This window comes from Lissotriton vulgaris, chromosome 10, assembly GCF_964263255.1.
Source record: "Lissotriton vulgaris chromosome 10, aLisVul1.2, whole genome shotgun sequence".
NCBI classification, from domain to species: Eukaryota; Metazoa; Chordata; class Amphibia; order Caudata; family Salamandridae; genus Lissotriton; species Lissotriton vulgaris.
In genome coordinates this window covers 186,923,517-186,946,094 of record NC_141698.1, presented here as the reverse complement: position 1 = coordinate 186,946,094, position 22,578 = coordinate 186,923,517, and the positions used below count along the sequence as shown (strand labels likewise).

At 45.1% G+C, this 22,578-nt stretch overlaps 1 protein-coding gene across 2 annotated transcripts in view; it reads right to left on the bottom strand.

The window, feature by feature from the left end:
- Nucleotides 1-22,578, bottom strand: part of FLCN (folliculin) — a 232,767-nt gene that overhangs the window by 191,741 nt on the left and 18,448 nt on the right. For both annotated transcript variants that reach the window (XM_086940860.1, XM_086940859.1), the window contains exon 2: nt 15,580-15,866. In XM_086940860.1, coding sequence (XP_086796986.1) covers nt 15,580-15,828 — 249 coding nt within the window. In that variant the 5' untranslated portion in view covers nt 15,829-15,866. The remainder of the gene's footprint in view (nt 1-15,579; nt 15,867-22,578) is intronic.

Genomic DNA, 22,578 nt, shown 5'->3' with positions numbered 1-22,578 from the left:
ACACCACACAAGTATATATTATAAAAATATATGTATTTATTACTAGAATAATCCCCAGTACTCTTTATGAGTAAAGGGGCACAAGCGTTTAAACAAAAGCACAGTTAAACATATAAAAGTTGCACAATTATGGATGAGGGCGGGTGGCCACTCAAACCATATATTAAGAAAGTGGTATAAGAGATACCAATCGAACAGTGGTTAGGCCTAGGGCCTAGGGAATCGCTGGGAGCAGTCGGGACAGGAAATGCTGAAGTCGGGAAAAGCCCGCGGGATTCGGGTGCAGCGCTTAAAGCACACGCATGCACCAATGCAAAGTCAATGGTGCGTAAAAGTTACACAAATAGAGTTTAAGGATACTTCAGCTGAACCTAGATGGACAAAGCTTTAGACACAGACCCTAGAGGTGTGTACCAGTGTGGGAACACCGGCGTTGCTGAGTTACCTCACCCACAGGAAGCGGGTGCATAGGGTCGAAGTGGCGTCGGGATTCGTCACGCAGGTTGTTGGTGCTTGAAGCTGAAGATGCTGCAGGCGATGTGAAGGAGAAGTGTCCGGTGTGATCCAAGGGTGGATCAGAGTAGAAAAGTACCTGAAAGCAGAGGGGACAGAGTCTGGGTCACTCAGCAGTGACCAGGGTGGAACCAGGACGGAACCAGGCAATGTCGGGCGCAATCAGGTGGTTGTCGAGGAGCTTCTCTCCGCTGCCACGTGGGCTCTGGGGCATCTGCGACGTCCAGGAGCGGGTCACGAGCTGTCCCACGCAGGCTCTCACCGTCGGCGCTGTCTGCTTCAAGATCAGAGCAAACAACACTTGGTAAGAGCAATCCACGCAGGACTGGAAGATTGCTTCTCACTCGGACCGGGAGGGTCAGAGCGGGTGCTCCTTTTCAGAGGAGCGGGTGCAAGTCTGGAGCAACCAGAATCGCAAGTCGTATTTAGGTTTCCGCCGGCACAGGGGCCACAAGCCAGCTGGCAAGTGACCGGGCCAACGCGTTGAGCCAAAGAAAGCAGAAGGGCCCCACGCACCACTCGTCGAGTGTAGAGGGGTGAGCTTCGGTGCAAGAGTGGCTCTGGGTTGGGGCTTCTCAAACCCCGGTGTACAGCTTCGAGGGTCACTCGTGGGCTGCACAGTCAGCGTCTCGTGGTCTTTTCAAGATGGCGTGCCCCACGCTTCCGGTCGCCTCCACGGGCCTCAGCTCTGCCGGGACTGTGGATCGGGCTGTAAGAAGGCAGGCAAGCTTGATCTCGTCGATCTCTGTCGCTCGAGTTCCGGCGGGAACTGCAACAAAGCAGACGTCGAGGTGCTGGATGGTGCCTGTTTGCACAGGGTGGTCACTCCTTGACCACAAGGGAGATTCTTCAGTCTTCTACGTTGAGTAGGATGTCGAAGGGTCCAGAGTTTCGTTTCAAATGTTTCATCAGGATAATCTGAGTGCGTTGGCACTGCTCCCATTCTTATACCAATCTAGGGGGCTGGATTACCTGCTAGGTCCCCTCCTATGGGTGGGACCCAGGAAGGGGGTGGATACACCCCTTTCCTTTGATCCAGGCTGCGCTGGGACTGGGGCTGGTGTGCCCCAGAACCGGTTTGGCCAGATTATGCAAGGGGCAGCCTTGTGCGCCCCAGGCAGTGTCTGGTTTCTTTCAAACCTCCCCGCTACAATCCACTATCTCCTGTCTCGGGTGGTGTAACACCTCCCTGCGACAGGAAAGCCTTTGTCCAGGCCTCCTCTGCTGAGTTTCGGTCAGCAGCAGGAGGTCAGACTTGTGTCTGTGGCAGGAGCATCCATTTTGTGGATCAGAAGCTCTTTTAAAATCAACCGCGTTTTAGCAAAGTTACATGTTGTCTCACTCTAGAGGGGTGGAATGCTACCCCTGTCGACAGGACTGGCGAGGGGGTAGTATTCCAAATCATATGACACCTTACACGACATGTTTTGATAAAGCCAAACCAAAGTTAACATATAACCGCGAGGATTATAATGCACTTAAGAGTATATGGTATGGCATTATCCCGGAACAGCTTAGGGAATTGGTCCCGACAGCTGCAGACAGGCTCAGCTCATGCTAGAGCACCATCTCACATAAAACCAAGCACTCTGCCTCCAGGATTGTTAAGGCCTGCCATAGGAGTGACTGATAGGTATATATGTGTCCAGATAGGTTTAGATATAGGCATACTATATCTAAGCAAGGGGTGATTACACCACCTTGCCCCAGCTGAGTGATCAGCCAGTTGTGTCAATTTTGGATAGCCAGCCAGGGGTGGCAAAAGATATGCTGCAGCCCCTGGTAGGCCTTGGATGCACCTATTCCCTGGGCACCTATAGTGCTCTGTACAGGGGCTGATAAGGTGACCCAAGCCAATTTAGTTATGCACCTAGGGTACATGGAATCCATTTTACAGAGAGAGCAGATAGCCTGGGGCCCTGAGTAGCAGGGAACCAGGCCAACTAAGTCGAAAACCAGCTAAACACAAGGCAAAAAATCTGGGGTAACCATAGTCAGGTAGCCACCTTCCTACATGCACACAGGGTGAAGGGTCGCAAATCTTTGTATATGCCGCTTTTCGGCCATCCCTGTATAGGTTAATTGATATTTGCTGAAGTGAAGCAGCCCTCAGACAAAAAGGCACGCAAGTGGGTAGCTAGCTAAACATTGAGGGTGGTGCATCACTGGAAGGCACTTCATTTCTAATTCTCTGAGTTGGGCGCAATGTTCCTCCATGAAAGGGGACTAAATATAGTGTGGCTTTAACCAAACGGCACACTATTGTAGCAGAAATACATGCACATGATGCTAGTAGATGGACGATTTGGGGGAATACGCTTCTTGTGTGTGAAATATAAAACTAACTGCAGTCTGGCGGTGTTCTACGTTTTCATGATATTAAACAATTAAACAGTGGAGGAGCGAAAGAACGAGAGACAGATAGCCCTTCAGGGTGCCACATCAGAAAATTAAATTTCTCTACCATGGATGTTAAAAAACATGGACTACTAAACACACTTCGATTAAAACACAAAATCAAACAACTATTGTACCAGCAAGCTTTTCTTCCCACATATTCCCATTAGCCTGGATCCTGCTACATCCCTCTCATCCGTCATTTCCTCCACCCCAGACCCAGACAATCAAAGATCTTCCACTCACAATCTGCACATCTTAGTAAATTTCCGTGGGCAGCCCTTATTCTGATGTATCACTTTTATCAGGTTCAGACATTAGTCCATACCATTCTTCTTCTGTGCCTTTGGGAGTCAAGATTCAGCTTTCCACTTCCATAAATGCGACTAGAAGTAAAGTTAATTTCAAAGGCATATGGCTGTCAGGACAGCAACCCAGAACAATCACTTTTGGTGCAAATAATAGCTTTAGATCTTCAATTCCACAAACAAGCTGTGTTATCCTACCCCCAAATTCTTCAATCATTTTGGTTTCAATCATTTCTATCTACAGCCCGAGACCGAGTGGAATAAATACATTAAATAAACTTCCATTTAAAAAGAAGCACTTGCAATGCAATAGGTCTCGCATTAGGAAAGTTTGAGCTATTGGTATTGTAAATGACAATTTTTTTATTTATGTGTTGGTTTTGAAAATAGCGAAATGAATAGCTTTGTCATGTACAATGCCAATAGCTTTAACTTTCGCAAATGTGACACCTATAGCATTTGTACTGCAATATGTCTTGTATTTACGTGACTTAGATGTATTGATATTACAAATAACAATGGCTTTTAATTTTTTTAAATAATACTTAAATACAAGTTATTGTAATTTATAATGGCAATAGCTTAAACTTTTGTAAATGACTTTTTGTGAAGATTATGTTCAGTGTATTTTATTGTGACGAAAATCCAAGAACATAAGTGAAATATTTAACATGTTTTTGTGACATTTGTAATAAAGCTTGAAACATTGAGAAAACATATTTGAACTAGTTGTTGTTGAATGGTTGAAATGATTGATGTTGTGGTGGCACTGAGTGGTGTTGTGGTGGCGATGACTGATGCTGTGGCGTTCAGTGATGCTGTGGTAGCACATAGTGATGTTGTGGTACCCCTGAGTGATGCTGTGGTGGTGCTGAGTGATGCTGTGGTGATGCGATAGATAGATAGAGTGAGTGCGATAGATAGATAGATAGAGGGAGGGCGATAGATAGAGGGAGGGCGATAGATAGATAGAGGGAGCCCGATAGATAGGTAAAGGGAGGCCGATAGATAGATAGACGGAGGGCGATAGATAGATAGATGGAGGGCGATAGATAAATAGGGGGAGGGCGATAGATAGATAGATAGATAGATAGATAGATAGATAGATAGATAGATACATACATACAGTGAGGGCGATAGATAGAATGAGTGAGGGCGATAGATAGATAGATAGATAGATAGATAGATAGACAGATATTCAGACAGACAGACAGATAAGACAGATAAGATAGATAAGAAAGATGAGATAGATAAGATAGATAGATAGATAGATAGATAGATAGATAGATAGATAGAGTGAGGGCCATAGATAGATAGAGTGAGGGCCATAGATAGATAGGTAGATGGTTGTGTGTGGGGTTGTGTGTGTGGGGTGTTGTGTGTGTGAGGGGGTTGTGTGTGTGGGGGTGTTGTGTTTGTGGGTGTGTGTGTGGGGGCGTTTATGGGGGTGTGTGGGTGGAGTGTTGTGTGTGGAGTGTTGTGTGTGTGGAGTTGTGTGCGTGGTGTTGTGTGTGGGGGGGTTGTGTGTGGGGGGTTGTGTCTGAGGTGTGTGTGGGGCGTTGTGTGTGTGTTTGGGGCTGTGTGTGTGGGGTTGTGTGTGGGGTGTGTTTGTGGGTGTGTGTGTGGGGGGGTTGTGTGTGTGTGGGTGTGTGTGTGGGGGGTGTTGTGTGTGTGTGGGGTTGTGTGTGTGTGGGGAGACTTTTGAAAGCCTTACTATAATCTCGCCAAACAAACATTGCTAAAGCAATGCTTTCAGCGAGACCTAAAAACGCAGGTAATTGTTTAGGTAACACTGTGTCAAACTGCACAGCGTTTGTTGTCTTATTTTCTGATCTCAGCTATATAAGCTAGCCTGCTTGAGGCCCTCCTTCCACCTCTGTGTTGATAAATGATCATCTAGCTGATTTAGTTTCCTTTTAACTAATATTGGACGGGTTACCGCCACTATAGAAAGCAATTTAGAAAACTCCTGCCCTATGAAGTCAGATGGCAAACAACAAAAAAATCGAAAGCTTCTGGTGGAATCTCTGACCTCCGAGGCTGACACGGTTTGATGGGAAATTTGATGTAATAGGCAGCCAAAACCAAAAGGCATGTTGTCAGCAATGAAGGCTGAAAGTTAGCAGAATTAATATAACTGTACAATGTAAGGGCCCTCCAGGGACATGCCTGGAGAGCGAGGGTAGTGATGGGAGTGGAAAAAAAACAGGACTGTGAAAATCGTTTGGCCCCGACATTCTGTCACCTTTGCTAAACGGAGAATAAACAAAGGAAAAGAAACCTAGTCTAAAATAGCTAAGCGTTCCATAATGTCAGCGCATGAAGCGGGGGCAAAAGAAAGGGCTGCTTCCTCCTTGGGAGTCCCTGCGCGCTTTTGCCACTTAAAAGTATGGCCACCGGGCTGAAGGGCGACAAAGCGCTGTGTTAAAAAATATAAATAAGACGTGTGGGTAGTCTAGGCCTGACAGGGCCTGCTTGTAAAAACACTGCTAACGTGCTCACCGAAGCCAATATGAAGCAATAACTGACATCCCACAACTTCAGCCTAGGACTGCAGGGGACGTCCCCGTGGGGCTCAGTGGCAGCGCTCAGATAAACAAAACACTTCTAGAAGGTGCATGCCATCCCGGGTTGCAATTAGTCTAAAGCTGTCACAGGCACATGTAGCAAGAAGTACATCCTAAATTATCACACATAATATATTGAGCAACAGCTACACTCCAATTTGTGAACTCCAGTGCAGGCAAATTTAATTTAATTGCACCCCCTGACGCAGGGATGGCGTATTCATTAGGGAGCCCCCTGACACAGACAGCAAATTATTTAGCTTTCAGATTGTGTGTTTTGTGCGCATTGCTCATGTTCCATAATCACACAATTAAAAACTAATAAAATATTGAAGTTAAACATTATCTCCTACGGCCGTTTCCCTTCCTGCTTTCATGTCGCCGTCGATCATACTTTCATTTGCAGTTTGAGAGGGAGAAGTATGAGACAAAAACATTATTCGCGGTCTCTGGTGATGGCAGTAAAAAAAAGTTATTAGCAAAACAAACAAGAGCAGTTAATGTTTCACCGCCGCCGGTAGAAAACAGGAAGTTCAGGAACGTTACGCCTCGTGGGGCGGGACTTCCGCCTTCTGCGGGAACCCCGCAACACCGACTGGCTGGCCCAGAGGAGCAGTGGTGACGCGGGCTCCCGTGCCTGAGGGAGAGCCCCGCGTGTGCCAGGAGACGATCAGAATGAGCAGAAGTGGCGGCTGAGGCCGCCGATGCAAGTGCGGGGCTCCCATGAGCGAGGGAAGCCCCGCGTGTGCCAGGTGATGCGGCGGAGTGACGGAGCCTGTAGCAGCGCAGCGACGAAAGAGCCCGGTGAGTGGGGTATGGTGGGGTGCGTGTGTGTGTGTGTGTGTGTGTGTGTGCGCGCGCGTGTGTGTGTGTGCATGCGTGTGTGTCTGTGTGTGTGATTGATTGCAGGAGGCTGACTTGCCATGGAAGTGGGACAGGAGATGTGCACGGCACGTGGGTGAACGTGCGTGCACACATGCTGAAATCACTGACGGACCTGCGCGTGCCCATCCCTTGTCCCACTTTCCCAGCAAGTGGATAACAATAGAGGCTACGCTGGATGCAGCGCTACGTGCTGCTTACAACAGCTTGACCTAAAAAAGGACAACTGCCTAACATTGAATCAGAATAACAAACTTTTAACTGTATCCTATCTGTATAGAGCTCCCTAGGGAACACCAGGAGAGGAACTATGAGGACAAATATGTGATATAATCAGTTGTGCATTAGGAAGTAGAGAAAGCGATAAGGGGAAGAAAGGAAATGAAACGGAACTAAAAAGGTGGGATACAGGAGGCACTTTACTTAGAGGTCCACATTTCCTGAAAGCCAGCCCTGGACACCCAGAACCTCCGAAAAAGAACTTAGGATTCTGGAAGGAATTGGTCAGAACTATCAAACTCCTTTTGCAGCAAGACTTCCCTCCATCATGTTAGCATAGACTTACGCCTTTGTCCGCTTCCAAAAATGAACGTGCTGCCTCTATCTTGGACACAACAGAAAAGCTTTGTTGCATCTCTCTATGTTCAAGGACGCTGGGTAACAGAAGAGATGGCACTTAGGATCAAACGCACATGCTGCACAATCAGTAGTTTTTCCTCTGGGATTGTGTTGCCAGGCTAAGGCTGGGGAAAAGGAGACCCAGCTTTAACTATGACTGCAGGTTATCCTTCTGCAAAGCAGAATTTTGTAGGGTAAGATCAGACAGATCAAGCCCATAAGAGCCAAAATGTTAGTAGTTCAACTGTTATGCTTGGGTTAGCATGTTTACCAGGAGATGAGTCTATAGTCAGAACTAAAAAATGTGCCACTGCCATGATCATCAAGTATGGATAGGGGGCTAAGGCGCGCCATGATAAACGCCTTAGTGACTTCTGTGTGGAGGCCTAATGAGTTTATGCTGGGAATTCCAGAACTCAGATGTGCCTTGCTGGCCTCATGTTCACAGTGGTACACAGTCAAAATATCGAATCTTTAATTTCGACTTACACTTATATCGAGTTGCTAATATTGAAGGGACAGAATATCGATGTCCAGAATATCGATGGCCAGAATATCAACCCTAAGGTAAGTAATATCGAAATTACTTATATCGATAGCATATATATCGATGTAAGTAATTTCGAATTACTAATATGTGTTAGCAATTTTAGTTAAGTATTTAAATTAATTGTTATAATATGTGTTTAATATGTTTTAATAAATAAAAAATATATAAAAGTAAATTATATGTTTTACTACCAGAGCGGGTTGTGGGTTTTTAGGGGAATAGGGTGGGAAGTAATTTATTTGTAATTAAATAATTATTTTTTAATGATTAATTTATTTTGCAATTAAATATTAATTGGCAATGAATTATTTTAATTGATTAATTGATTAATTAATTGATAATTTATGTATATTTTTAAGTAAATTATATGTTTTACTACTGGAGCGGGTTGTGGGTTTATAGGGGAATAGGGTGGGAAGTAATTTATTTGTAATTAAATAATTATTTTTTAATGATTAATTTATTTTGCAATTACATATTAATTGGCAATGATTTATTTTAATTGAATAATTGAATAATTAATTGATAATTTATGTATATTTTTAACTAAATTATATGTTTTACTACTGGAGCGGGTTGTGGGTTTATAGGGGAATAGGGTGGGAAGTAATTTAATTGTAATATTAATTAATTTTGGGTAAAGGAGTATTTTTAGGGTTCAGGGTCAGTTTTCAGTTTTAGGGTAAAGGGGTATTTTTAGGGTTCAGGGTCAGTTTTCAGTTTTTGGGTAAAGGGGTATTTTTAGGGTTCAGGGTCAGTTTTCAGTTTTTGGGTAAAGGGGTATTTATAGGGTTCTGGGTCAGTTTTCAGTTTTTGGGTAAAGGAGTATTTTTAGGGTTCAGGGTCAGTTTTCAGTTTTTGGGTAAAGGGGTATTTTTAGGGTTCAGGGTCAGTTTTCAGTTTTTGGGTAAAGGGGTATTTATAGGGTTCAGGGTCAGTTTTCAGTTTTTTGGTAAAGGGGTATTTTTAGGGGGTTCAGGGTCAGTTTTCAGTTCTTGGGTAAAGGGGTATTTTTTTGGTTCAGGGTCAGTTTTCAGTTTTTGGGTAAAGGGGTATTTTTAGGGTTCAGGGTCCGTTTTCAGTTTTTGGGTAAAGGGGTATTTTTAGGGTTCAGGGTCAGTTTTCAGTTCTTGGGTAAAGGGGTATTTTTTGGGTTCAGGGTCAGTTTTCAGTTTTTGGGTAAAGGGGTATTTTTAGGGTTCAGGGTCAGTTTTGGGTTTTTGGGTAAAGGGGTATTTTTAGGGTTCAGGGTCAGTTTTCAGTTATTGGGTAAAGGGATATTTTTTGGGTTCAGGGTCAGTTTTCCCTACGGTTGCACCCTCTGGAGTGGGAATAGTAATTATTGTTAAGTAAGTATATATTATATATGATTTGTTAATATTTTTTTTTTATTAAATATGTATTATTATTTTTTTACCATTATTAAATATATTTAAATATGTTTAAGTAATTTATAAGTATTATTTACAGTATTTTTCATGTTATTTTAAACAAAAAAAACCCGATATATTTGACAACGATATTTTTAACATCGATATTATTTTTTCGATATTTTGGTACTTACCATGTTGTACATAGGGCGTCGATATTCTTGCAATCGATATAATTACGCCGATATTTGTGTAGGTCGAAATTCTGTCTGTCGAAATTCTGTCATAGATCCGTTCACAGTACATCAACTCTGCTGTCTAGGGCCAGTAGTATCTCCCAAACCAAGCCACTATCCTCAGTCTATCCCTTAGGTGCTCTACCACCTGGATCTCTCAACTGTCAGTCTGAGTGTTGCAGGGACCTTCCACCTACGTCTTTCAAAGATACTACTTATCCTGACACTTTCTCTTCAGTTTTTGTCAGGTAAGTGCAAACTGAAGCAGACTTTTTCTACAAGTCTAATTTTTTGAAATATTTTAAAGTGTTTCCATTATTCATTTCTGCCCCTCTGATTGTCAACAACTGTGAAGTCTGCTTCCTCAGATTTGTGCTCACCTTTCTTCCTCTCTCTTTCAGGCTGGAAGAAATCCATTTATCACACATGGGCGACCTGGGCTGTCCTCTAGGTGGCAAACTTCACTGTTGTCACCTTACAGCAAGATCCCACTGTGCCGTTGATTGCTCCTACTCCTCCTGGGAAGCATTTCTCATTCTCTTCCAGTTTGGGCCCTGTGTCTCACCCAGCTTACTCCAAGTATGCAGTGGACGTAGTTTAAGAATTGTATACTAGAGCATCCACAGGTTCTCATGAGGATCCCTGATCTCTGCGAACCAGCAGCAGCTTCTTCGTACCAAAGAGGATCTCTGCCTGATTCTCTCAAGGTTCCGGGTTGGGCTTCTAGAGCTTAACATTTGCAGTCAACTCTCTGGACACACTGGTGCAATCTGCGTCTCTCCATAAATTCCTTGCCATATTTCTCTAAGCTGCCCAGAGAAACAAATGCTTCAGGTGGGTGTCAAGAACTGGATGCAAAGAAGGTCTCACTTATTTCCTTCTCGATTGCCTGAGGAAAGGGAGATGTCTGCCTTTAACTACAATGCCACCCTGCACTTTAATACACATGTGAAAGCTGTCAAGTGTATACTTTAGAGGACCCTAGTTAGGAAAGAGGCACAAGGGGGGGGGGGGGGGGATACCAACCTGACAAGCTTAATGGTTCTTGAGAGCAGCTGAGAGGCAAGATGGAGGTTGATATTCAAGGCACCAAAACCACACTCACTCAGGGTTGAGCAATATAATAGAATGTCTTCCTGAAGGCCAATAGCCACCACAGGAAAACATCAGATGGTTAAAAAAAAAACATAACCTTGTGGCAAATATGAATAACAGTGGGCTATGTACTGACAACAAAAAACTGTTAAAAAATCAGGAAAGGATTCAGTCAGAGTAGGGCTAGACAAGTGTTTTGCTTCCCCTTATTCTCCAAGACCTCCTTTCCTCTGTACAGCAGTTTCCTTAAAGCCCCAATTCCCTGCCACAGAGAAAGATCATGTCATGCTATGGGCAGCCAAGCCCCCAGCTTTCCAAGGACTGTGAGGAGGGGGCCTTTTATAAATGAAGATCCCGGGGTAGACCCAGACTCTGGGAACATATATTGAGATTTGACCCTTTTCTCCCTTCTTTCTTAATCAGGTTTTGAATTGTACAAGTGGCTAAGCTGGTTTGATGACAGTAGCATGACGAGCGTGTTGGAGTCGTTTGAATGCCCTTTACTGCACTCTGTATCCTCGGAATCAGACAGGCACGTCCTTAGCCAGGATTTGCGGGTTGACTACTTTGCTCTCTATATGAATTACCACCCCTATTGTAGGAGCTAGGGCACATCTGTTATACCAAAGAGCTAAAACCAAGCCACTTTTGGTAGGGTGTCATTTGTGTTGTCGGTAATGAAAACACTTCAGTATAGAGGAGCGATGACTGCTCCCACTTACTCCTGTGTCTGTTGCACAGGTATGACAGGGGCCCGCAGCCAAGACCACCATATTTCTAGCCGTAGAGGGTCCTACATATGCCTTCCCCATTCAATAAATGTAAAGGTCCCTTCCCCCATGAATACTTAGCTTTTATCAAGATTTGTCTTCTGCGCCCAGCGTATAAGCATTCCACCACTGCTATCCAGTAATTATTAAAATGACACACATCCCAAACTGATCAATATAGAGTGACCAGTGCCTGCCTCGGTTCCCCATTCACAATCGTCTCCAATACCTCAAGCCACTATGTATAGATTATTTTATAATGAGATCTATGACAATCCAGCCCAAAGAGTCTGTCCCCAAGATAGTTCAGCATATTGTTTGAATACAGCAATATTGTACTAACATAGATAGAATGCAATTGAAAGCATTGACCTGCAACATTGTCCGTCCAAATACACACGTCTCTAACAAGGTCACATGATTTAAAATGAATTACTCAGCCTCAAAAAAGTCCCATGTAGAACATAGGAAAGAAGTAAGGCTAGCTTTTAACGTATGCAAACGTAGTATGGGGTAACCCAGTATCCCTCAGAACCTGGGCAGTTCTATTTAGATATAAACAATGGTTCCGTCGGGTAATATCAATTTCAGGTAAGGAACAAATCTTTATTCGGAAACTGACCTTGTGACAGAATAATTTTTTGTCCTTTTCCCTTTATCTTTTCACAATTGTATATAGAGCACTATTTATGTCACTAAAGTCACGGAATGTCACTATTCACTTTTTATATTGCTGCGCCGTTTAATAGGAAGTATTAATTGCTTCTCTTTCTGTGTTTTCAAAGCATTTTACAAAGGGTCTATCACATGTATAATATGAACGTTAAATTGAAGAAATACAGTGATTAAAACTGTTCATGACCCTTACCTTTTTTGGTTGGTTTTGCATTTGATGAATCTCTCTTGATAAAAACACATGATATGTTGATTTATAACGCATATGTCTGTTGAAAGATTTGTTCCTTACCTGAAATTGATATTACCCGACGGAACCATTGTTTATATCTAAATAGCTTTTAACGTAGGTTTATGAAAAATGGAAGATACTAACCAATATATCTGGGAAAGATGATGATTAGCCTATGAACTGGCGAAAGACTTCTGTTAATGAATGTATCTATCTTTTGCCACAGGATGATTAAAAACAAGTTCCCTTCTCTTTACCCAAACGATTATGTTGTTCTTTCAAGATCGCAAATACTGAGGAAATGATGTTCCAAGATATTGGGGGGGAAACTATTTGTTGAGTAAACTTGCATTTGTAGTGAACCTTTTAGTTGCACCAAGACATGAACAGCACAATGCAAATGTTGGGGCACTAAGAGAGAACACTCCTGTCCTCAAAGACCTATCAATCACCCAAAACCATATTTTAGCAACCGCGTCCTATTGCCAGTCTTATCCTTTCAGCACTAGATATCATTAATTGCATCAAATCCAAAGGCTTTAGAGTCTGGGAGAACAGGAGTGGGGAATAGAGTCCAGTTTGGTTCCACTTCCCAGCAGGAATACCTCCGAAAAGCATGATTTCACTGGCTGCTGGTGATGACACAATAAGCTGCCCCAAAATATTAAACGAGGATCAAGTCTATTTTTTTTAAATGCCAAAGAGAAAAAATGCTCTATAAAGTCAAAGGCCTTGTCAGCATCCAACAACATTATTGCTCATGGTCTCCATGTACGATTATTCAGTCCCCCTCCCTCAGCACATCGTGATAGTAAATTGTAGTCCCTTGTTCTTTAAGGCCTGCCACGACATGAGATTGCTTGTCTTGTCCCTTGTACTCCTAAATCTGCATCTACGCCAGCTAGATGCAATGCTTAACTTGGTATAGATTCAAGAGTTATTACTTACTGTTGCAAGGTGTAACAGGCATTTGTATTGGGGAATCTGCTTCACAGATGCACAACTTCATTGAGTTCCAGCTCCTCTGTAGCCACTTTTGTTCTTTTAACATCACTGTCTTTAAGAAAGGCCAAAGTTTTTCTCTATACACTTACCTTGTAGACCCTTTACAACTACTCCTTTTTATCCGCCAAGCCTTCACTGACTGTAAAGTATTTCTCAGTCATGGCTTGTAAATATTTCAGAAATTCTGGGACAAGCAGAAAGACCCTGTTGAGCTGTCCCACTCTTTATTCATACTAAGAATAGTCAGGGATACCCTTTGGCAGAGCGAAAACTTAACAAATCCATCCTTGGCATGAAAACATAATCGAGTATGGGAGTTCGGACTGAAATATTTAACCTTTAGCAATCAGGTCTGAGAGCTCAGTGTGTCCACAAGACCAAATACTTTCCAGACGGCGGATACATTAGTATCCGCCCTCCTAACATGTCCTATTACCAAGACTTGTTCTTAGCTTGATTCAAAACCATCCTTACCCATTAGCAGTACCTTTTGAATCTTTAAAATTAACTCCATAGATAAAGGAGGTAGGGGTGCACAGTTTGTTTACCTCAAAACTGTACTCCTCATAAAATAGCACCAGCTACTTAAATCTTGGGTCTCTGAACACACTTCTGTGCTGCAGAAGGAAGGGTATTCTAAGGAGAACTGTAACTCTCTTAAATAAACCCCTTTAGAAACGTGTTTTTCTTAGTCTGTCAGTTTCAACATATCATAGTTAGGCCTGGTAAGCGAGTCTCCTGTAAAAGTGCAATTTCCAGTTTATGATTCTTTAGTAATTGTGACACTATCACTCTTTTAATCTTAGCACAGAACCCATCTACACTGCTTTCATTGCTCATTTACAAAAAATTGTTACTAAACTTTAAATAAATATATATAAACTTGACACTGCACTAAAGTCACATGTAAAATGTACGGTCAATCAAGGAATGTCCATGTGTATTCCCTCACATTAGTTTCAGTTTGTATTCAGGCTGAAGTAGTTCAATCATTGGCCACAAATCTTGTAGTGTTTCTTCAGGAACCCTCTATGCCGGCAGACCTCCTTCACAGCAATCACACAGAGGCCAATACCCCACACCCAGTTTACATATGCAGGAGCCCTCGCTGACTTCAAATTCCTACTATATCCCTCTTAGCAATGACCCAACGGGGGTGCGTTGAACATGGATGATTCCACTCCACTATTATACCCAACAAGCGCACCTTTGGGGAGATATGTACAGGCTCAGCAAGAACTCAGAGTTGTCCTCACTCTGTACCAAAAGTTAAAATTTGTTCGCCATTTCCAGGTGATGTGAGATCAATCCCCATAATCCACCCCACAACAAGTCTTCCTAATTATATTTGAGGATACTGGAATCCGTTGAGAAATAGGATACAAATCAGCCTCAGACATGCTGAACCAACTAGCCTCTGCCCACTTGTAGTCCTAGTTTTTCAGTGGCCCATAAGTTTCTCCCTCACCTAATGCAATGCAACAAACTTGTTGAGGGCGTTTCCAGTCAAACAGCAGATGTATCTTGAATATGCTATGCGACCTTAGCCTCCAGCGGGTTGAAATCTGGGGTAGATGCTAAATCCTCTCTATCGTATTGTAAGGCATGTCTCAAGTGCAAGACTTAAATTGTTCTATTTCGTATTCTTCTACTAGAATTTTAAACAATTCAAGGTGATCCGCATCCCAAATATCGGCAAATTTTAAAATACCAATAACGTCCTACTGCCTAAGATGGACTGTTATAAGAAACTAAAGCCTAGCTGACTGCCAAGCCTGTGTCAGGGGTACCAAACACAGACAGTGCTTATCAGATCCAAGCTTAAAGACGCAAACTGTAGATCAAAATAAGCTGTCACAAACGAAGACAACACCCAGAGAGGCCAGACTCTGCATGCCATGTTACAAGGAGAAAAATAAACTAAGATGCTTATTCTTCTCTACTATCCAAGAAGCAGAGATAGCAGAGACTGGCTGAGAAGGGACTTTGCATGTAAAAGTGATGAATAAAAAGTAGGAGAACACTGAAAGATGAGTGAAACAGCTGCCAGAAATGTTACATTTAATCAGCAGTAATGTCAAGCTTGTCTACTTAATTGCATGTATATTTATACATATACCTTTGTGGAAAACCCGAAAAGGACCAATAAACTGGCCTGCTGATGGTTAACAGTTAATATGTCATGTATCAACTGTGCCAACACTAGAACCATGTGTAATGTCAAAATAAATGTTTAATTTACCCACAGTGTAAATTTGTTTTCAGCGGTATGTTAAAAGTTTCAATTGAAAAAGAACGAGAGCCTTCCTGCATCATGGTTCTGAATACATATACAAGTTTAAAAAAGTTAAGTATACTTACTTCACACATGTCTGACTTTTTGGGTCCCGGGCTGCTAGACTCTGCGCTCACACCATCTGCCGGACTGTTGGAGCGTATCCTGCTGCTCATCTGGATACCACCTTCCTCATCTTCTCCCTGCTCGCCCTGCCCAGGGCTGTCGCTGCAGCCAGCACCTTGAGGCAACGGTGAATGCAGAGCCTCTGTGCAAAAGAGTGTACGAGGTCCATGCAGCTCACAGAAATGGCACAGAGCAACAATAGCATTCATGGTACATAAGACCTATCAGGAGCACCTTCTCCAAAGTCCTAAAAGAAAAGAGAACTCATTGTAAATGTCAAAATATATAGAGTAAAAGAAAAAAAAAGAAAAACAGGGGGATACTTATAGACTAGGGCTACAGGGAGACTCAAACAACTTTAGAATGTAAAGCTTCAATAATCAATAAACCTTCTGTATGGGCTGTACATCTATTTGTCCAACATTACACAGAAATCTCCAGTTGGATGAGAAAATCTCTCCTCAAACTAAACGGAGACAAATCAGAGATCCTAGTGCTAGGCAATCAATCCAAACTCACCACCAAGCTTTTGTGGCCACCATGCATGGGACCAGCTCCCGCCCCAAAAAAGAAATAAAAAGCCTGGGGGTCTGGCTCGATCAGGACCTCAATTTTCAAACACAAGCTAGGAAACTCGTGGGAACCTGCTTTGGTCTCCTACGCACCACTCGCAAAATCCTTCCCCTCTTACACCCCCACTCCAGAAAACTACTCATTCAAGGCCTCATCCTGTCCAGACTGGATTACGGAAACGCCTTATACCTTGGCGCCCAGAAATCGGTCATAAACAAACTTCAACTTGTTCAGAATTCAGCTGCTAGGCTGCTAACAAGCACAAAAAACAGATGTTCCGCTTAGCCTGCCCTAAGCTCCCTACACTGGCTCCCAATCCATGAGAGAATCAACTTCAAATCCCTGTGTATCACACATAAAATTCTACAGGACAAAGGCCCCCCAATTTTGCGATCCCTCATCAAACCATACAAAGGCAATAGGAAACTTAGATCCGACCACCTCTCTCTAGCAAACGTTCCCAAAATCAAGAAGACGCAATCAGGAGGACACTCATTCTCATACAATGCTTCCAAGCTCTGGAATTCCCTCCCCCTCAACATTCGCAGGTAAACCAACCTACTAAAATTCCGTAAGCTCCTGAAAACATGGATGTTCCCTTAGGTCACCTCTGCTCCCGAGCTAATTCCATGAGTCCAGCTCTGGGACGCCCCCAGGTAGCTACGCGCTATATAAATCCAGTTCCAATTCCAATTCCAATTACTTTGAATCAAGTTCAAGTTCAAGTTCGAGAATTTATATAGCGCACTACTCACCCAGAGGGTCTCAAGGCGCTTGGGGAGGGGGTTCATTATTTATCGAATGTCCAGGTTTTAAGTTCTTTTCTGAAGGAGATGTGGTTCTGTGTAAGGCGGAGGTGAGTGGGGAGTGAGTTCCAGGTCTTGGCCGCCAAGTAGGAGAAGGATCTACCTCCCATTTTTTTTTTTTATAAATATATCTTTTATTGATTTCACAGGATAAAGACAACTGTATTGTTACATCATGCATTTGTCGACATCTCAAGGATGTCTGTCGTAGTTGCGGGACGTATCACAGTTTGCAGTAGTACAGCGCTGCATACAGCTTAACAACGATGCAATACAAATGTTCCAGCCGTGTCAGTGCAGTAATCAAGATGACATCAAAAAGTGAACAACAAGGGATAGAAACAAAACCTAAAGGAGACTTAAGAGGGGGGTGTGGTCATCTAATGTGAGGGTGTGGTGGGTGGTCCGGATCAAGGATCTGCCAGTGCATTGCGGGTTCATGGTTGCCCTTTGGTGGTGATTGCGGGTTATCTCTAGGTGTCGGGGAGGGCCGAGGGCCGGTGGCAGGAGGTGTGTTGTGTGCTCGGGGAGTTAGGTGTGGCATCACCGTGGCGAGCACGGTGGGGCATCGCCCGTAGGTGCATCAGTGGCGTTCTGTGGTTGGTGTAAGGAGCTCAGCATCTCGTCCCACAATGTTGCGATCGGGAACTTCCGCAATCCCGCGGTTTCCTCATTGTGTAGGGTGATGCTTTCTGCTCTCGCCCAATTGTCCAGGGAAGTGCGCCAGTGTTCTGCTAGGGGTGGGGTGGGTCGTTTCCAGTGTTTCGTGATCAGCCGTTTGGCCGTGAGGAGGCCAAGGTCCCAGAAACGAGAGGGGACTCTATTATGCTTGGTCCGCTTGTATATGCCCAGTATGCATGCTTCCCATGTGTGTGGTACCTGCATGGCGGTGCAGCGCTCCAATGCCGGCAGCACTGTCTGCCAATATGTGTGAAGTTGTGGGCATCGCCATAGCATATGCAGTAGGTCCGCGCCCTCCAGTGTACATCTCGGGCAGCCAGCTGTGGCGCCCGGGAAGTACAGATTAATTTTGTCTGGCGAGAGATACGCGCGATGTAATATGTAGAACTGGATCAGCTTAAAGCGCGCATTTCGTGGGATGTTCTTGGGGCCCGATAATATCATTGTCTACTCTCCATCTGTCCAGTCCTTTCCCCTGTCATCCGCCCATTTGTCTCGCAGTGGCTGCCTGGTATGTTGCGTGTGTGACAGCAGTGCTTGGGTCAGCCAGTGCACCACATGTGTACCGTTCCCCATGACGTGTAGGTGCTGTATCAGTTGGTGTGTGGGTGGTTCCTCCGCGATGCTCCCCCATCGTTGCGGGTATGCCATGACTATGGAGGCATGCTGTAAGAACTGTCCCGCCGGAAGACCAGTGTCGTCGGCCAGTGTCCCGAAAGGTATCAGGGCGCCATTGGCATACAGGTCTGCAATGGTGTCCACTCCCGTGCGTGTCCAGTGTGCCAGTGCTGCTTCCGTGACGACAGATGAGGCTTTGGGGGTGCCCAGGAGTGGTAACGCGGGGGCGTATGGTTTAATGTGTTTAGTTAGTTTTAAGCTCCTGGCGTAGCAGGTGACAGCCACGGCTGCATGTAGTTGTGATGTTCGCCAGGGGGTGGAAGAGGGAATGTATTTGTGTATGAGACAGCATTTCTGTAGCCGTGGCTGTATCCGCTAGGTTCCTACCCGTGAGCCAGGCTGTTACCCACTGTAATTGTGCTGCTAGATAATAGAGTTCTAGATTCGGCACTGCGAGGCCTCCATCGTTGACCGGGGTGTAAAGTTTGCGTAGGGCCACTCTGGGCCTTCCAGTATTCCAGATCAGGTCCCGGATCATGGTTTCCAGTTCTTTGAAAGTGCGGACCTGGACATATGTTGGGATATTAGCAAAATAATATAGGAGTCTGAGCAAGACGATCATTTTCGTCAATGTCACTCTACTAGGCACATTGAGTGGGAGCGTCTTCCAGAAGGAGATCTGGGATCTTATGGACGTTATGGCGCGCGTCAGGTTGCCATCTAGGATGTCCGGGGGTGTTCTGTATATGTATATGCCTAGATACTTGAACATGGTGTGGTGCCATGGTAGCCGCTCGCCGTGGATCGCGATCTCTGGGTCAGGAGTGTCTGGAGCGAATTCATATGCCCCCGATTTGGCCCAGTTGACTTTAAGGCCTGACATGGACTCGAAGGATCGGAAGATTTCTGACAGCTCCGGCGGTATGAGGGCGAGGTCTTTGACATACAAGAGTAGGTCGTCCGCATATAGCGACACTATGTGCACGCCGTCTGCCATTGGGATGCCCCAGTGTGTGCCTCTGGCGCGCAATACCTCGGCAAGGGGCTCTATTGCCAGTGAGAGTAGTAGTGGGGATAGTGGGCAGCCCTGTCTGGTGCCGCGTCGGACTCTGATGGAGTCAGACATCAATTTTCCGGTGCGGACTCGTACTTCTGGGTGGTCGTAGAGCAGTCCGACCAGCTCAATATAGTCGTCTCCTAATTCGAATTTGCGCAACACTGATAGCAAGTAAGGCCATTCGACCGAATCGAATGCCTTTTCAAGGTCTAGAACCAGGCAACCCGAACGCGGCCACTCTCGCACTGCTTAGGTCTGCACGCGGAACAGCCTCCGTATATTGTGGGAGGTACACCTAGCAGGCACAAAGCCGTTCTGGTCAGCGTGCACCAAGGCAGGCACTAGGGCTGCCAGGTGTCTGGCTAGGGTCGACGCCAAGATTTTATAGTCTGTGTTCAGCAGCGCCAATGGCCTATATGATCCAAGGAGCATGCCATCACGGCCTGGTTTAAGGAGGGACACCAGCGTCGCCTCATTCATTGAGGATCTACCTCCCATGGTGGATCTTTGGATACGTGGAACTGCGGCGAGGCCTTTATTGGATGATCTTAGTTGGCGAGTGGGTGTGTGGAAGGATAGTCGAGTGTTGAGGCATTCGAGCCCTAGTTTGTAAAGGGCCTTGTGTGCGTGGGTGAGAAGACGGAATGTTATTCTCTTGTTGACGGGAAGCCAGTGGAGGTCTTTCAGGTGGCCGGTGATGTGATCTTGGCGAGGGATGTCCAAAATGAGTCTTGCTGATGCGTTTTGGATGCGTTGGAGTTTTTTCTGTAATTTGGCTGTAATTCCTGCGTAGAGGGTGTTTCCGTAGTCTTGTCCACTCGTAACCAGTGCGTGGGTGACAGTCTTTCTTGTCTCTGCGGGGATCCAGCAGAAGATTTTTTTGAGCATACGAAGTACGTTGAAGCAGGAGGACGAGATGGCGTTGACTTGATTGGTCATTGATAGTGAAGAGTCTAGGATGAAGCCGAGGTTACGTGCATGGTCCGTGGGTATGGGTGCTTGCCCCAAATCCGACGGCCACCAAGAGTCGTCCCAGGCAGAGGGGGATGATCCTAGGATGAGCACTTCCATTTTGTCTGAGTTAAGTTTGAGGCGGCTGTCTTTCATCCATACGGCTACTTCTTTCATGCCTTCGTGAAGATTGGTTTTGGCGGTGTTGGGATCTTTGGTGAGGGAAAGGATCAGTTGAGTGTCGTCAGCGTAGGAGATGATGGTTAGGTTGTATTGACGCGCGATGGAGGCGAGTGGGCTCATGTAAACGTTGAAGAGGGTGGGACTGAGTGATGATCCTTGTGGTACCCCGCAGATGACTTCGGTGGCTTCTGATTTGAAGGGGGGAAGTCGGACTCTCCGAGTTCTCCCGGCTAGGAACGAGATGATCCAGTCCAAGGCTTTTCCTTTTATGCCGACGTTGCTGAGGCGTTGTATGAGTGTGCTGTGACAGACAGTGTCGAAGGCGGCGGAGAGGTCGAGTAGAATGAGGGCCACTGTTTCTCCGTTGTCCAGTAGTGTTCGGATGTCGTCTGTTGCTACGATGAGGGCGGTTTCAGTGCTGTGTTTGGCTCGAAAGCCGGACTGTGAGGGATCGAGGGAGTTGTTGGATTCGAGGAAGGCAGTGAGTTGGCTATTGATGGATTTCTCAATGACTTTGGCCGGGAATGGGAGGAGTGAGATGGGGCGGTAGTTCTTAAGTTCAGAGGGGTCTGCTGTGGGTTTCTTCAGGAGGGCGCTGACTTCGGCATGTTTCCACCTTTCGGGAAAGGTAGCCGAGCTGAAGGAGCAATTGATGACATCACGGAGATGGGGTGCGATGATGGAGTCTACTTTGTTGAAGATGTGGTGGGGACACAGGTCGGTTGGCGAGCCAGAGTGGATGGAATTCATGAGGCGGATTGTGTCTTCAGTGGTGATTGTGTTCCATGCGCTGAGGTTGTTAGAGGGCGGTTTAGGTTCTCAGGGGGGTGGAGAGGATTGTTTGTTGGAGCTGTTTTCGAAGCTGTTATGTATGTCGGCAATTTTGTTGTAGAAGAAGGAGGATAACGAATCGCAGAGGTTTTGGGAGGGAGTGATGTCGTTTGAGGCAGCGGTGGGGTTGGTGAATTCTTTGACGATGTTGAATAGTTCCTTGCTGTTATGGGTGTTGTTGTCGAGTCGATTCTTGAGTGCTGATTTCTTGGTGGCTCGGATCATCTGGTGGTGTTTACGGGTGGCTGCCTTGAGGGTGGTCATGTTGTCGGTGGTAGGGTTTTTTCTCCATGTTTTCTCGAGAGTGCAGCATAACTTTTTGGATTTCTTAAGGTCGTCGTTGAACCAGGGGGTCTTTTTGTTGTCTTGTTTGGTGTGATGGTGTTTCAAGGGTGCTAATTCGTCGTGAATAGGGGATAAGCTATACCTGATGAGAAATGAATGGGGGAATGTACAGGGTATATGTCAGACACTGTCCGTTGGGGTTCCACTAGGCCTCAACCGAGGGGCTGATGTCACCAGACACAGATGTCTTAGGCTTGTGCTACTATGGGTCTACAAACAGACTAAGAAAAGCCAATGCTGAATTTTATTCTCAGGGTTGTGAGGCTGAACAGCCACAGGTTTCTCTGAGAGGCAGCGTGTTGTTGCTCGAGCTAAGCATTCAATAATCAACCAATAAAATACAATAAAGTTGATATCCAGCCCAGTCTTTGCCAAAAAGAAAGTACTTTAATTAGACAGTTGTACTAAATAATACACACTTCAAATCATCATGCACAAGTCAATTATCCTAGGAGCTATACCTTGCAGAGGCTATACAACCCCTGCCCCCTTTCCTCTCTGTCTCTTCTCCAGCAGCAACAACAGTGGTAAAAAGAGTTGCAGGGTTTCTGCACCTGGCTGTTATCAGCCCAACCAAAGGCGTTTTCGGGGAAAGACAAAAGGGCAGGCCTCAACTAAATAATTCACCTTTTACAACATAGTCTGCAGTCCCACCCTTCAACCCTGCCATACACCAAATAGCAGTGTTCAGAAATGCTAACCGTCAGCTCCTTGCTACCCAAAGGTTCTCAAAGAATTTCTAAATGCAGGCTTGTTTTCCATTCCCTCCCTTCCAAGGCTGGGTCTTTTCTGGGCCAGCTGCAGGAATGTGGTCAGGGCCACTGGAGTTATGCGATTGTGCGGCTGCTGCATTTTGTCACATAATTATCGATCTGCCACATAATCCATCATCTGCTGCATAATCTGCAGATTTT